Source organism: Aulostomus chinensis, chromosome 10 (genome assembly GCF_037954235.1).
Source record: "Aulostomus chinensis isolate RoL2024-O1b breed Wild chromosome 10, RoL_Achi_v1.0, whole genome shotgun sequence".
Lineage (NCBI taxonomy): Eukaryota > Metazoa > Chordata > Actinopteri > Syngnathiformes > Aulostomidae > Aulostomus > Aulostomus chinensis.
The window spans coordinates 28,451,749-28,468,956 of record NC_141329.1 but is presented as its reverse complement, the minus strand read 5'-3'; the positions used below and the strand labels follow the sequence as shown (position 1 = coordinate 28,468,956).

General features: G+C 40.7%; 3 protein-coding genes across 3 annotated transcripts; all 3 read right to left on the bottom strand.

Annotated features, from left to right (window-relative positions):
- Nucleotides 1–3,664: 3,664 nt before the first annotated feature.
- On the bottom strand, nt 3,665–4,660 carry LOC147255162 (olfactory receptor 52Z1P-like). Its single transcript, XM_086215047.1, has one exon. The coding sequence runs from the start codon at nt 4,658–4,660 to the stop codon at nt 3,665–3,667; it is 996 nt and encodes a 331-aa protein (XP_086071173.1).
- Nucleotides 4,661–9,366: 4,706 nt separating this feature from the next.
- Nucleotides 9,367–10,290, bottom strand: LOC147255161 (olfactory receptor 11A1-like). Its single transcript, XM_086215046.1, has one exon. The coding sequence runs from the start codon at nt 10,288–10,290 to the stop codon at nt 9,367–9,369; it is 924 nt and encodes a 307-aa protein (XP_086071172.1).
- A 5,218-nt stretch (nt 10,291–15,508) lies between these two features.
- On the bottom strand, nt 15,509–16,456 carry LOC147255160 (olfactory receptor 10A6-like). The gene has a single exon (XM_086215045.1). The coding sequence runs from the start codon at nt 16,454–16,456 to the stop codon at nt 15,509–15,511; it is 948 nt and encodes a 315-aa protein (XP_086071171.1).
- Nucleotides 16,457–17,208: the final 752 nt, after the last annotated feature.

Here is a 17,208-nt window from a genome sequence, read left to right as displayed (position 1 = left end):
TATGCCCTCCGAGAGCCATGGGTTTTTGGACAGTTTTGCTGTAAGTGATAATAGTCCACTGGAAGGCATTTGTAATTTCATTTGTTTAAGGATTTAAGGATGTCAAATGCAACATCAACATCATTGCAGTTGTAGATTAAGTCCCATGCCTTGACCTGTAAACTCTCACTCAGATGTCGTAAGGTCACATCACTAAGTATTTTGGTAGTCATTTTATGTCATGAGGCTGGGGGTCTACCAGCAAGGTCAAGAAACACTACTATTGGGAGATGATCAAAACTTTTGCAATACACAACTCCAGATTCTAACCTAGTATTATGGATATTCATGATGATGTCAATAACAGACTTAGTGGAGTGGGGGACTCTGGTGAAAGTATTTATCATAGGGAAGAAGGAAAATGAGTAGTGTATTTATGAAGTAATTTTTAGCTGTATCATCACTGGAGAGGTCCACGTCAAAGTCCCCAAGAAGAATGCGGTTTTGATTTTTTTTTTTAGATAACCCCTACAATGAGATTCTTTCCATTTTTTATATGAATCTCAACAAGGAGAGAGTCAGAGTGATTGTCTATTATGATAATGTCCTCACAGATTACAGTTTGATGTATGGAGGAGATATACAGACACACACCACCTCCAGATTTGGCAATTCTGTCATTTGTAAGTAGTTTGTAGTCCTCAAGGTTTAGGATATCCTTGTATGATTTATCATTCAGCCAGGTTTCACTGCAGTCAATTACATCAAAGCTGTATCCAGAGCTGGTTATTAGTGGAGTTCGACCGTCATCATTCTCATTTAGACTTATAATGTTTATCTGCAAGAAGGAGTATTTGTTTTTGCTTTTAAGACTTTTGAGCTGCTCAGGCACATACTGGTCACAGTTTATATTCCTGTCATAGTTGATACATTATGTCACATCATATCCATCAATCATATCTTCATTGAGAACCGCTGTATTGGGTAATTAGTATAATTTTTCTTCTCTGTGCCTTTCCAGAAATACATCCTGACGTGGATGCATTCGTTGTGCAGTATGAACAGAATTAATCTGGGAAGAGAGCAGTCACGTAAAGTGTAAAGCAAGCATTTTCCGATGCATGTTGGTTATGACGACCAGCAGTCAGGTCAAGACCCCAGTGATGAATGTAGGCTCTCAGATCTCCTTCCTTGAGATACTTTCTAATAGTTTGTGAAGAAATTCTTTGATTGTGTGTACCAGTTGTCACATCATCCATCTGGGTGGCAGGTGGACAAGCTGGATATATGGCACTATTGGGCTGACGTGATCACTTGTCCTGCCAATAGGAGGTTGGTTGGCTGCATAACCAGATTCAAGGAATTGATGTTGGAAATGCTATTTTGTGTCACATGAAGGGCAATTGATCTGGTGGATTGTCGTGCAGTCAGCTTAACAATTACACACTCTCTCAAGACTTGTGATCATCATCATTGTTGTGTTGTGTGAAAAAAATGCATATTTGAGTGTCCTGTTATTGCAATGTGCTCAAGACTCACCTGTTTATCATCCTGCTGTTTCATCAGCAGGATGATACTCACATGTGTCAGGTGGTGTGATGTTCAGGGTAAAGGGTAGAAACTCACTAAGCCCTATTCACACTTGCCAAAAAACAGCAACTTTTTTTTGCAGTTTTTTTCTGCAGTGGGAACAAATTGAATATGCATTTACTCCTGGGTCAAATTACCCTGCAGAAGACATGGGTATTTATTGACATTGTCAGTATGCACTCATAGGAACAGAAACCCTAAGTGAACGAAGAAGGAAATACAGAAATTCTGTTACTGTCCTTTGTGCTGCTTTTAATGAAGCCACTAAAAATCATATACAACCCCAAGATTCTGGTCTGATGACTGCGTTTGAGCCATAGAATGTGATGCACCAGGTCTGAAAAAACCCAAGTACATGGGTGTGTGCAGTGGGAAAGTTGTGTAATTAGATTTTATAGCATTTGTGATCAAAATTTAAGACAAAAAATGCCTTCACTTCCCACATCGCCTTCAGCTCCTCTTTCAGCACTTGTATCTATCCAGCTCCTGGTGCTCCTTCCTCTTAATGCTGATGCCTCTTTGGATGTTCCATCTATCACAGCCTTCTTCTATCGGTTGTCCATCAGCACCAGGTGTGCTTGGTCAGCCACCACCAGTTAGTCAGGCTGGATCTAGAAGTCCCCCAGGGTGTTAGCTGGGTCATCCTCCGCCAGCTTAGGAGGGGTCTTACATTCTGTCCTTGGGGCCTCCAGCCCAGACTCAGTCCAGATGCTCCTGTACACTATGCAGCCATTTGGCTCTGGTGCACCATGTCGGGTCTTCCTGCCTCCATCTTCCACCCTGCTACTGTCCGTCAGTCTCAGGGGCATTTTGGCCCTGCTTGCTCTTGGGGTCCTGTCGGCTGATCTAAACCCCAGCCTCTATCCACCGACCTAATGAGCATGTTTTTGGCATGGGGGAGGAAGGCAGAGTACCCGGAGAAACTGCGCAGAGGAGAACTTGCAAATTCCTCACTTAAAAGCCCCAGCTAGCCAATACATTCAAGAAAGAACGCTCTTGCTGAACAGCCATGCTGACGGGGGCCACTTTCTGATGGACAGCTAAGCTAACCATTGCTAACCAATAACAGCAGTAGCTCAAGCTCGCAACTTTAGCCTCTGATAAGTTCATGTTATTGTTGTTTGTGTGTTACATCATCACCAAATGTATGGTAATGAGATCGACCTCATGACTTGTCTGTGTTGTTACCGCTATTCCAGCTCTGTCTCTATGTGGTTAGTCGAGTCAACCATGTAACCAATAGACTAGATCAGTGCAGCAGGAGTGAGGGAGACACCTTTTGGCCAGGAGATGGAGTTGTTGACCATTGCACCTTCAAAGCAAAATCTAATTAAAATCAATTAAAAAATGATTTGGTTCAAATGCATTTGGCCACATAAAAAAACAAAACATTTCTGAGTTAGCAAATCATTGTTCCATCCATGATCAGTATAGTCATAATCACTACCATTGTTATTATTTTATAATCATCATTATAAATCAAATTCAAAGAACACTTTGCTAGGTGTGCAAGTTTGTTTTACAGACAGATGAAGCAAAAACTGTACCACATTCGGTTAATCTGGAACTGAGCAATCAACATAGTCATCTCATCTGTATAATTAAAGCAATCTCACACTTGTAGTTTTTTCTGTCAGGAAAAAATACAACCATGTCATTCCTAACCAGCTGTCACAAAAATTCCCACACACGGACACTTTCCAGTATTTCACTCATAATTTTACATGACAATAAAATAAATGATTTGGCATAAAGATATAACAGGAAAACAGAGAAAAGGCAAGGCAAAAAAAAAAAATCACAAAACTTTTAAAATATTAATCGTAGGGGTACAGTTTCATACTTGTTGATAAAATTTCTTCGAACTGTAAAATACAGAGTGTAGTTTTTGAGGGGTATTTGACTGTATATAAAAGACAGTGAAATTGAAATACAGAAAAAAGACAAGTAGAGATCCCTTTCACTGATTGGAAGGAGAAATGTACATCTTCTAAATAATCACAAACCATATTTAAAAAGAGCAGTTTATAGTTTTATTTTGTGAAGTAATAAATGTTCTACCTTCTGTTGAAATGAGTCATTTATCCATATTATGTTATGAGTGAGAAAGGAAGGGAGAGGACAGTAAGATGACAAAAGGAAGACATACATGTATGAGTATGTTTCCAACAGCACTTAAAACCAGACTTTTACATTTGATGCGTATTTTTGAAATTTTCAGTCCATACATAACAGGGTTTAAGAGCGGCTGGCAAGTTAGAAAATGTAATGATAAAAATATTCGCAGCATGTGGGGAACGCTGTTCATATTAAACCTACTCTGTGTTATTTCAAAGAAACCTCCAAGATAGAAACTGAAGATGGAGGCGAGATGAGGTGTGCAGGTACTGACAGCCTTCTGCCTGGTCTGTTTCGAACCAGAAAAACACACAAGAAGAATCCTCATATATGTGCAAATTATAAAAATTAAAGATGCATAGATTGTGAGAACAGTCACAAAGAGTCCATAGATGTTATTGATGCTGGTATCGTAGCAGGCCAGTTTTACCACTGAAAAGTTGTCACAGTAGACTTTATTAATGGAGTTCCCACACAGCTTTAAAGAAGAACTCAACGATATTGTGACAGACACTATAGAGAAAGCCAATAACCATATGACTGCAATAAATATGGCAACCTTTTTGGATGTCATACGTGTGTTATATTGTAGAGGGTAGCAGATAGCAAGATATCTGTCATAAGCCATGACGGCTAAGATACCTAACTCTATTGTGCCATAAGTATGGAGACAATAAAGTTGCAGGAAACAAAACGGAGCAGAAACGGTGTGAATGTCTGAGAGGATTTGAACCAGCAGGAATGGAAACACACCTGTACTCCCATACAGTTCATTGACAAACAGGCTGCACAGGAACATGTACATGGGTTCATGTAAGCTCCTGTTTGCAAAGATAACCACAATCAGCAACACGTTGGCACAAATGATACAACTGTACAACATCAGAACAACCAGAAAATACAAGTACTTCAAACTCCCGGTATCAAAGTAGGCAGCAAGTGTGAAATAGGAGACCTGAGTGGAGTTGAACATCATCCTCTTGGTTCAAATACAGTTAAAACATAGCACATTATGAAACTAATCCACTATAATGACAAAGAATATTCAAAGTGAAATATGTCTACACTGAAATAAACGTCACTGAGAGAAGCATCGACACACTTGAAATTAATTGACAGCTATTAAGTTATTGAAAAATTTTGGGACAAACATCTTGAACTCACCACCCAGCATAGTCAAAGTCAGAGTGTTTAGAGAGGTAACAGTTTGCTGTTGTGACTCGCTGCAAGTCGTTCCTCACTGAGCTCAACCTTTCTGTGACTTTCCTTTAAACTCAGGTTGACACCCACAGCATAGGACAGACCTCACCCACACATTTCTTATGACATGTCACAGCTATAGATGTGATGAAATTATTGGTCAATTTGTAAAGGTTATTTGCATTATGATGTCAGAAATAGTTTGAATGATTTATTAGGACATAAATTATTGGAAGAATACCAATACTGAATGAGGATGATTTGTTTGGCAATGGTGGCACGGTGCTTTGCGCTGTTGCCTCACAGCAAGACAGTTCTGGGTTCAAGTCCTGGCTCGGGCACGGGATCTGTTTGTGTGGAGTTAACATGTTCGCCCTGTACCTGTGTGGGTTCTCTCCGGGTACTCTGGCTTCTTCCCACCATCCAAAGACATGCAATTGGGAGCTAATTGGATACTTTAAATTGACCATAGGTATGAATTAGTGTGAACGGTTGTTTGTCTTTTTGTGTTGGCCCTGCGATGGACTGGTGACCTGTCCAGTGTATACCCCGCCACTCGCCCAAAGCCACTGGGATAGGCTCCAGCCCCCCCGCGACCCTTAACAAGAATAAGTGGAAGACAATGGATGGATGGATGTTTGGCAATTTCAATTGCTCCTCCTGGAACCGTCACCTTATTGAGTTAGAATGCCCCACTTGGAGCTATGCTGTCAGGGCATTTTTTTCCCCCGCTGGTGGTGGGAGGGTGTGGTATCACACAAGGCAGATTGGTCCTAGGTGAAGGGCCATACAAAGAATGGTTCAAAAGACCCTTCATTGGAATTAAAAGAAGATCAAAGAGACTGTGTACCTTGCAGCCAGGCCCAGGAATGGGGCCTGTGAGCATCTGGTGGCTGGGCCTTAGCCCATGGGGCCCGACCGCGCCTAGCCTGAAAAGGTTACATGGACTCATCCCCCTGTGGGCCCACCACCCGCAGGAGGAACCAGAAAGGTCCGGTGCAGTGTGGTTTGGTCAGCAGATGAAGGTAGGGGCGTTGGTAGTCTGATGCCCAGACACGGAACCTGGCTTTTGGGACATGGAATGTCACCTCTCTGGCAGGGAAGAAGCCAGAGCTTGTGTAAGAGGTTGAGTGTTACTGGCTAGATATAGTCGGCCTCACCTCCACACGTCGCTCCGGTTCTGGAACCCAAGTCCTTGAGAGGGGTTGGACTCTCTCTCCTTTGCTGGAGTTGCTCCGGATGAGAGGCAGAGGGCCAGGGTGGGCTTTTTGATAGCCGGCAGACTCTTTGTCTGTACATTGGGGTTTATCCCAGTGGACGAAAGGGTTGCTTCCCTGTGCCTTTGGGTTGAGGAACAGGTCCCGACTGTTGTCTGCGCTTATGCGCCGAACAGCAGTTCGGAGTACCCACCCTTTTTGGAGTCCCCAGGAAGGGTGCTTAATGGCACCCAGACTGGGGACATTGTCCTACTGGGGGACTTCAATGCTCACGTTGGCAATGACAGCGTGACCTGGAGGGGTGTGATTGGGAGGATTGGCAGGCCTAACCTAAATCAGAATGGTGTGCAGTTATTGGACTTTTGTGCAAGTTGCAGTTTGTCCAGAACTAACACCATGTTCGAACATAAGGATGTCCATTGGTGCACGTGGCTTCAGGACATCCTAGGTTGCAGGCCTATGATCTATTTTAAAATCGTATCATCGATCTGTGGCCGTATGTTCAGGACACTTGGGTCAAGAGAGGAGCTGAACTGTCTCCTGATCACCATCTGGTGGTGAGTTGGATCAAGTGGCAGGGGAAGATGCTGCTGATCTTCAGCTCTCACCTCCGGCAGAGCTTCGACCACATCCTTGGGGCAGTGGGGGACATTGAGTCCGAATGGAGCCTGTTCCTCTCTGCTGTTGTCGAGGTGGCTGTTGTGAGCTGTGGCCGCAAGGCTTCTGGGGCCAGTCATGGCGGTAATCCCTGAACCTGCTGGTGGACACCAGAGGTGAGGGGAGCCGTCAGTCTGAAGAAGGAGGCTTACAGGACGTGGCTGGTCTCTGGGTCTCCCGCCAATGGGAGGTTGGTTGAGAGGTTGGTCCAGATTCATGGAATTGATGTATGAAATGCTTTTTGTGTCACATGATGGGCAAACGCTCTGGAGGATTTTGCTGCAGTCAGCTTAACAATTACACACTCTCTCAAGACTTGTGATCATCATCATTGTTGTATTGTGTGAAAAACAATGCATATTTGACTGTCCTGTTACTGTGATGTGCTCAAGACTCACCTGTTTATCATCCTGCGTTTTCATCAGCAGGCTGATACTGACATGTCAGGTGGTGTGATATTCTGGGTAAAGGGTAGAAACTCACTACGCCCTATTCCCATCCATCCAACATTTTCTACCGCTTATCCTGTTAAGGGTTGCAGGGGGCTGGAGCCTATCTCAGCAGCTTTCGGGCGTGAGGCTGGGTACACCCTGGACAGGTCATTAATCCATCTCAGGGCCAACACATGTAGACAGACAACCATTCACACTCACAACCACGCCTCTGGTCAATTCAAAGTATCAAATTAGCCTAGCCCCCATTTCTTTGGACTGTGGGAGGAAGCCACAGTACCTGGAGAGAATCCATCCAGACTGCTCATCCAGACCCTGGCCTCTATCCATCAGGTACAAAGTGCCTGCTGTTGTGCTGCCATGAGTAGTGCCTCTGTGCTTTCTTCAGCCTTCTCCACCCAATGGTAGGTTTTCTTAACACTAGACACTTCTTCTATCTGGTGAGGGTCTTGCCAAGCAGGGGCCTGCCCTTCCATCATGATTCATCCTCCTCCTCCTCTGCATCATTGGGTTTCTGCTGCCTGATGTATTTACTTAGCAGTTCATCTTTGTTTTCTTCCTGATGTAGTCCTGAATCTGTATGTATGTATGTACAGTATGTATGTATGTACAGTTCAAGGTCTGTGATTGTGACAAAAACTTTGAAGACCCTTGCTTTGTCACTACAAGCACACTTACTCAAGTTTGTATGTAGTTTTGATACACATGTCCCCAGAGATGGACTACCATCCTCTAAATTCTTAATGATGCATGGCACTACTTGTTTTTTTTGTTTTATTTTGAAAAGCTTTATTATTAAGCAGGAAAGCCATGTTTAGTTAGCAACAGTAACACAGATCATATGCCAAAGTAGAAAAACTTCAAAAGAGATTCATTGTTGAAATTACTGAGATAAAGACACGGAGACATTAAGAGAGTCTTTCTAGATTCCTGCACACAGATACCCCTTGCTGTATGTGTCGCAAGATTGGATGTGGTTGGAAAAATCTAACTTGCTTCGACAGGGACTGGTTGGTCTATCTGGGGTTCATCTCAAAAAAGAGCAAATAAATAAAAAACTGGTAATGACAGCTCAAATTTAGCAGCGCATGGGCAATTGTGTCCATGGAACAACTATGGCATTCATTCTGTTTTTTGTTTTGTTTTGTTTGTTTGTTTGTTTTTTTTGTTGCAATTTCAAGTAATTTTAACCCCATTCCCCTCTGCAGAAGGCCCTTCTATCCACCACCCTAAGAAAGGGTCTCCACAGCTTCCTCTGCTTGTCAACTGTTCTTTCACCTTCATTGTTTGGTTGCCTAAAAATAAATCAGAATAGTGAAAGTGTTCATTCTTTTTACAGTAAAAGGTCTTTATTTGGAGCAAATTTGCAATGAAAAATGCGGGGACACGAGTGTTGCTCTGCCACCTTTGCGTCCATGTTGTAGATCTGATGTTTTATGCTGCTACAGTCCCCCAAGGCTGTGTGCATGTTTTTCAAGTAAGAAGTTTTGCTTTCACTTAATGAGGGGTAACATTCAATTATTTATTTATAGAAAATGTATTTCTAAAACATAAAATAGGCTTCATGACTTTTGACATTATTTTACTGATTCTTGGCTTGGTAAAGAAATGTAGCAAATGAAAATCCATTCTTTATGAACCTTTTAAAGTAATATATCAACAACATGATAAAAGACATTTTAACCTGATGTTTTCACACACACACACACACACACACAAATTCTATCTATATGTTTAAATTTGGGTTTTCGACCTTGATACAGGGCGGCATGGTGGTGCAGTGGTTAGCACTGTCGCCTCACAGCAAGAAGGCTCCAGGCTCGAGCATGGAATTTGTGTGTTCTCCCTGTGCCTGCGTGGGTTCTCTCTGAGTACTCTACAATTCTACAATTTCATTTAGCAGACGCTTTTGTCCAAAGCGACGTACAACACAAGCAAGAATTCAGACTTAAAACTCAGAAGAGAAATGGATGGATGGATGGATGGACCTTGATACAAATATTTGCGCAATTACACATATTTAATGAATTTTTGAGTACTAAATTTTTACTCATTGAGTTAATCAAGGTTAGGGATGATAAATAAAGCTTCATCTCTTTGATAATGAATCCTTTACATGAGGAAATGTCTTTCATTACATCAAGATTACTAACCTATATTTTACCAAAAAAAAGACTTTTACATATGGTGCGAATTTTGGTCATATTCAGTCCATATAGTATGGGGTTGAAAAGTGGTTGGAAAATCAGAAAGTATAATGACAAGAAAATGCGAAATGAATTGGGAACGTGGCTCATACTAAACCTGCTCTGTAACACTTCTAAGAAACAACCGCAGGAAAAGTTTAGTAGGGAAGCCAGGTGAGGCGTGCAGGTGCTGACCGCTTTCTGTCTGGTCTGTTTAGAACCAGAGAAACAAACTTTTAGAATCCTCATGTAGGTGTACAGGTTCAGTGTTGTAAGAAAAGCCAACACAGTGAAGGTGTAGATGAGACCATATATGTTATTTGCTGTGGTATCATAACATGCCAGTTTCACAACAGAGTAGTTGTCACAGTAAATTCTCTCAATAATGTTCCCACACAGCTTCAAAGAGGCATTCAGAGAGATCATTACAATGACTGCAAGAAGCGCAAATAACCATGCTATAGCAATAAGCCGAATGACCTTCCTGGACATCATATGTGTGTTATACTGCAGGGGGAAACAGATGGCTAGGTATCTGTCGTAAGACATAAAGGCTAGATTATAAAACTCTACATTTACATATGTATACAAACAGAAAATCTGCAGTAAACAAAGTGGAGCAGGAACGGTGTGAATGTCTGAGAGGATTTGAACCAGCAGGAATGGAAACACACCTGTACTCCCATACAGTTCATTGACAAACAGGCTGCGCAGGAACATGTACATGGGTTCATGTAAGCTCCTGTTCACACAGATCACCACAATCAGCAAAACATTAGCACAAATGATTAAAATGTACAAACACAGAAGGAGAGTAAAAAATATGTATTTCAAAAGCCCAATTTCAATGTAGGCAGCAAGTGTAAAGTAAGATTCCTGAGAGGAGTTCATGATGATGCTTCAGTTTAATGTGAATGGCACACAAAGATTTGTAAATGTCTGTTATCTAATCCTGATTAACAACTCACCACATTTGGATAAATTGCATTCCACTGAATCATGATAATGACGTTCAATCAAAAAAACATCATGTTCTAAGCAGTTTATCAATAGTTCATGACATTTACCTGCAATAGTCAGTCTCTCCTGACTAAGGTGAAATGCTGCTTCTTCCTCCTTTGAAGTGTTAAAGTCTGAGGATGCCCACACCACAGGGACCTCCTGTCCTTTCAGCTGAGTGAAAGTTCAGCAGAGTAAAAGTACATTTAGAGAAAAATAAACCTCTTCTGTCTTTCACACCTGCATACAGGATTGTACCCAATATTTTTTTGGGCAAAGTTGGTCAATGCTGCATGGCTTGTGGGGCATATATTTTTGTCAGCAAGACAGAAAATAATTTACAATCTGACAAATGAAAATATCCATAGTGATTTAAATTTTGATCAATTACAAAAAAATATTATGTATTATTGCACTTTTATGGAAGATGCAGATGATTTGTTTTTTTGTGTGAACACAATGTCAAAGGCCTAACACAAATTTGCATGGAATGAAGTGATATTTCCTCTCCAAAAGGTTTGACATTAACTTTAATGTGAAATCCTCATGTTGTGCCATTATTTAACATGAGCACCCCACAGGGATCTTTTTTGTTGTTTGTTTTACCCCCCCCCCCCCTTCCATTTTTAGCATATGTAACCCTGGTAGAATAAAACACCTACAGCACCTTAGCCCTGTTGTTCTTGACCACTTATGGTGATACGTCCCATTGGGATTTGTGTACTTCTAGTCCATACTGGGTATAGATGTTCCTGTGCACTATCCCCGACACTTGGTTGTGCCTCTTTATGTACGTGTTTGCAGCTTGCATCTAACACCCCACTACTATTGGCCCTTTTCCACTGACTGGTACCAGCTTAGTTTGGTTTGCTTTTTTTGCTTTTCTATCACTAAAATCTGGTACCTGGTACCTTTCTTGGTACTACCTTAGCCGAGGTTCCAAGCATGCTGATACAGAACTGATACTAAACAATGACGTGTATATATTGGAGGTTTACTGATTGGTGGTCGCTATTGACATTGTTACGTCGGCATTGTTAACTGAACCCAGACAATGCGCCCGGCATTTTAAAATACCTCGGCCTTTTGACATCAGGCAGCAGCACCTTTATGGATCTGTTCTTTTACATACATAGTTTTGCATATGGCAGAGCGAAAGACTGTGCCTTGGACAAATGAAGAGGTCAGTACATTTCTGTCATTAATTGGAGATGACAGGATTCAATCAAGCTAGACGGAGCAACGCTGAATGAGAAAGATTTCCAAGAAGTCTCTCGTCCCACGTCTTTGTTCAGCTATGAAAGGTCTTTCCAACAATGCCGATGTTGAGGTTTGCGGTCTCACTAGCGCTGAATGTGGGGGAAAAATACAACCGAGGCAATAATAACCCTTAGCCTCTTTGGCATATTTATTTGGGACCTCACATTTTCCTCAGTCATGGAGGGCCATAGACATGCTAACAGTGGGAGAGAGGGCAGCCTCAACTCAGCTACAGGTTTGCTGGCGTCCCGGATGGAGGATGGTAAGTTGTTTTGTCTCATTTTTATTTTTGCACTGTTTGGTCGCTATAACAACCAGTTACATTAAGGCAGTACTGGAAATGCAGTGGAAAACTGTACATCTGAAAACAAACTAAATTGAGTTGAACCGAACAGAGCTGAACCGAGCTGGTTCCAGTCAGGTGAAAAGGGGCATATGTGTCACTGTCTTAGGAGCATCTTTACACAGCCTGCACCTTGGGAACAGGACCAACACATAGAGACAGACAACCATTGGCTCTGCCAGCCACGCCTACGGTCAATTTAGAGTCTGGATTAACCTGGTCCCTCTTGATGTCTTTGGACTGTGGAGGAAGCTGGAGTACCAGAGAGAACCCAGCAGGAACAGGGAGAACATGGAGACTCACCCAGAAAGACCCCGTGCTCCAGCCGGGGCTCCACCCACAACCTTCTTGCTGGGGGGCCACAGTGCTGACCACTGTCCAACTCTGTGTGTGTGTGTGTGTATATATATATATATATATACACACACACACACACACACACACACACACACACACATATATATATATATATATATATATATATATATATATATATATATATATATATATATATATATATATATATATATATATATATATACACATACATAAGTACAATGGACAATGGCTGCAGTGGCCGAATTCCTAATGCAACACATCTGTGACTTGTTATACAGTATTAACTTGCTACAATATTTAATGTTCCAAGATATTTTTTGAACAGATTAAGGTGTCTAACATTTAAGAATTCCCTACAGGAACTTAAATCTCCTGTAGCTTTAAAAGAAAAAAAAATCAACACAATTACAAGCCCAAGAAAAAAACAATAGTGAGAGTTTCTTTTTTAATTTGTTGTAAAGAAAAGGGGAAAGTTGTTTGTATAGAAATGGCTCATTTTTTATTATTCCTTAGAACTTTAAGTCTAAATGTTTGTGTATCCGGTATTATAATCAGATTATTCTATGACTACATCAGTTCAGCTTTGATTTAAATACAGGGTTGGTACTGTAATAATTTCAGTTCACCACATTCTATTTGAATTAGTGATCTACAATGACAGATTTGATTCATTCAGTGTTTGAGAATTTTTGGCCTAAGTTACGATGACTTGAGTGAGTCCCCTGAAAAAAATTCAAGGTGCGCATATGAGGAAACACCACCATCCAAGCATTTTTAAACTCATCACACAGAGAACATTACCACACGGTGGAGCAGCACCTTGGGTATGCTGGCTCCTTGACTGGGGCACTGAGCCACCACCGTAGCAACATCTCTCACAGCCCACGGATAAGACAAAATCCCCCAGTCTTTGGTAGGGGGGACAGCTGATATCAGAGATGCTGAGGACCTTGTGAAGCTGCTGAAAACCCCAAAAGACAGCCACCATAGTCTGATATGAGGAGAACACTCCAGATCAGAACCTCCGTGCCACTCAGTAGCTGCCCTCTGATGTCGTGGCAAGAGAACTGGTCTCAGTATCTTTTTTTGTCTCTCCTCTCTGTCCTGATATCGTGGCTCCATGTGAGCGTGTCTTTTTAACAGCAGGTGACATGATTAGTCCCTTATGGTCAGAAAAGATAGGCAAGCTTATATTCCTGAAAAGAACATGGCCATAACTTAGGTGTAGCCTGTTGTACTCTGATTCATGCTTGGAAAAAAATAGTCAGTATTTGTTTCATTTAGTATTGAGTGGTATTTTGGCAAGCATTTTGATTAGGGTTTGCACTTACTGTCAACCCTTTGAAAAAAGCAACTCAGTTTTATTTATTTTTTTACCTATACTTTTTTTATTTTTTTCTGTTCAATTTGTGGAAAGGAGTTCAAAAGTTAAAAGCTCCATCAAGTACAACTCTAAAACATTTCAAAATGCACCTGCATTGTTTTGTTTCTCAGTCAAATAAAAGGCTATGTTTAAACTTATATATTAAATCACTTCGGTTTTCTTTAAAGTAATGCTAAGATGTCATTTCACTGAAGGGAGCAAAGTGTATTGTAACAAGCAATTGAATCAGTTTATGTTAAATCTGTTTAAGGGTTTTCAGGAATATTTTTGTTATAAAATGAACTGGTAATACTGAACACCCACTGCATCTACAAGGTTTTACATTATTATTCATTGCATATTTAATTGAATATATATTGTTTATTTGTGGATATTTATTCTAGTTACTTGTCACAATTGTTTCATTGGTCTGCCTTCCTCAAGTTTCCATCATTAACATCTATTGAAAGACATCAATTCTCATTTTCATTCCATTTACATGTCATACGTGTGTTATACTGTAGAGGACAACAGATGGCGAGATACCTGTCATAAGACATGGCGGCTAAATTACAAAACTCAACCTTTGCATATGTGTACAAGCAGAAGATCTGCAGGAAGCAAAGTGGAGCAGAAACGGTGTGAATGTCTGAGAGGATTTGAACCAGCAGGAAAGGAAACAAGCCTGTACTGCCATACAGTTCATTGACAAACAGGCTGCACAGGAACATGTACATGGGTTCATGTAAGCTCCTGTTCACACAGATGACAGCAATCAGAGATGTGGTGATAATAACGATAACTGTGGAAAACAACAATATGAGGAGGAAACAGAAATTTTTTAAGTTCCCAATCTTTAAATAAGCTCCTAAAATAAGAGTAAGTTGAATTCAACATTTTCTTGTTAAAATTGTCTAACCTGCAGTTAGTTTTCGTAATTGAGCTCAAAATAAATCATGCATGGAATCAAAAGGCATCATTGTGAGAAACAGCAGTGTCATTTTACTGAGACTTCTTCCCAGCACTTTTGTTACATGATCAGATGTAAAACTCTCGAGTGCAACCCGTACTCACTCTGCATCCTTCCTGCATGTTTGTGAAGAGATATGTTCACGTTACACTCAAGTGTTCAGCTCCTGCTGTGTTGCAGGAGCTAAACATCTTTATAGATCCAATTTTCTGCTCAGATGAATCCCTACAGGCTGGTGTCATGTGAAGTCATTTGCTCGCTAACAGAACATTAGAGCTGGGAGTTCTTCATGAAATGTCACAATACTGAATTAAGAAAAATGCTTTGACATGGTTAGAATTTGGGGATTGTTGAGCTCATAAACAAATGCTGCTGAGTTCTCTGCACCAGCATTTTACTTTCCTGGGCTTTTTACCCAAGAAAACCTGTCCATCCATTATTTGACTATGAAAACAAGAATCATCATTCAAGCCACATGTTTAAATCATAGAAAAAAGGCATAATAAATTTGTAGTTTTGTTCTTTTTGAAAAAGAAAAACTATCATGGGCTTCATTTATATCCCTACATGAACTTTTTGGCATAAGTTACAAGGACTTCAGTTCCCTGGGGAAAAAAAAAAGTCTCGGTGCACATACAAGGAAAAAAACCCACCATCTTTGCTGGTACCACTTTGCAGATGTAATCAATATTTTCTTGCTGTTAAGCTTCAATGAAGTTTTTAAACTCATCACACAGAGAACAGTACCACACGGTGGAACAGCAGGTTGGGCATGCCAGCTCTTACAGAGACAGATTTTGTTAATTCAGTGTTTTGAATTCTGGATGTTTCAAGCCTACACATGAGCTCTTCGACATCTCCGCATCTCAGAACAGAACAGATGCTGGTACACTTTTCTTATTTTGGTCATTTGCAGTCCGTACATGACAGGATTCATCAATGGCTGAATGATCAGAAAATACAGTGAGAAAATAATGCGAAGCGCACTGGGCGTTCTGCTCATATCAAATCTGCTCTGCAGGATTTCAAAGCAGCAGCCAAAAGAGAAGTTGAGCAGAGAGACCAGGTGAGGTGTGCAGGTGCTCACCGCTCTCTGTCTTGTCTCTTTACAACCAGCTAAACAAATTTTCAGAATTTTCATGTAAGAGAAAATAATCAGAAGCAAAGGCACTAAAATGGTAAGAACAACGCCAAAAATCCCATAAATGTTGTTGACCTTGGTGTCGGAACACGCCAGTTTAGCAATCAGGTAGTTGTGACAGTACAAACTATTGATGACATTTCCACAGTACACTGAACGGATGTTTAAGGACAAAGTGATGATGAATATCAGGAAAGAATACAACCATAGGAGGAAAATACAGCCTAATGCCCATTTACATGTCATACGTGTGTTATACTGTAGAGGACAACAGATGGCGAGATACCTGTCATAAGACATGGCGGCTAAATTACAAAACTCAACCTTTGCATATGTGTACAAGCAGAAGATCTGCAGGAAGCAAAGTGGAGCAGAAACGGTGTGAATGTCTGAGAGGATTTGAACCAGCAGGAAAGGAAACAAGCCTGTACTGCCATACAGTTCATTGACAAACAGGCTGCACAGGAACATGTACATGGGTTCATGTAAGCTCCTGTTCACACAGATGACAGCAATCAGAGACACGTTGACAATAACAATAGTCATGTACACCAATAGCAGGATGAGGAAACAGAAAGATTTCAAACTACCAATGTTCAAATAAGCTCCTAAAATAAAAGAAGAGTAAGTTGAATTCAACATTTTCTTGTTAAAAATTGATTGTCAAACCTGCAGTTAGTTTTTATCATTCAGCTCAAAATAAATCATGGGTCAAATCAAAAGTTATTACTGTGAGATACGGCAGCATCATCATGTGTTCTGGTCATAATCACCTTAACACTTAGGTTTTGATCAGCTACTGCGTCGCAGGAGCTCTGCATCTTTGTAGATCCAGTTTTCTGCACTGATGGATCCCTACAGGCTGGTCACATGTGAAGTCATTAGCCATAGTTTCATTGTACGTTAAAGCAGGAGGTTTCAAGTTCATCCAGTGTTTTGACAAACTGACATAAAGTTATATTTCATAGAGCGATATTGATAGTTAACCAGAAACAAAAAGATAAATGATCAAAGCTTCATTTGTGTTACACTCATTTGGAAGTACTCGAGTCAAACAATGCAAGACAGAAGAGCAGGTTTTGGTGCTTCCTGTTTACGGCAGTCAGAATTTCCTTGCAGAGGCTGTGGAACAGTTAAGTTGTTGTTAAGTTGCATTTTACTGCCATTGAGTTGCAGTTATCAATTGGTTGATTTTGCCTTTATTTTTAAGAATTTATTATTTGAAAAAAATAGCTGTCACTGAATCAACCTTGGAGACTCTTGATGTAGTCCCAGTCAGTCGCACTGAAATTCATTTAACTGTTAATTTGTGCCTGATTTATAATTTAATACATATCCATTACCAAATTATAATCAATAGGTCATAAAAATGTATCTTACTAATAACTTACAGA

Bases quoted from the DNA above. Each gene is read 5' to 3' on its own strand.
- LOC147255162 (XM_086215047.1), bottom strand. From the start codon at position 4,660: ATGTTCAACTCCACTCAGGTCTCCTATTTCACACTTGCTGCCTACTTT.
- LOC147255161 (XM_086215046.1), bottom strand. From the start codon at position 10,290: ATGAACTCCTCTCAGGAATCTTACTTTACACTTGCTGCCTACATTGAA.
- LOC147255160 (XM_086215045.1), bottom strand. From the start codon at position 16,456: ATGTTGAATTCAACTTACTCTTCTTTTATTTTAGGAGCTTATTTGAAC.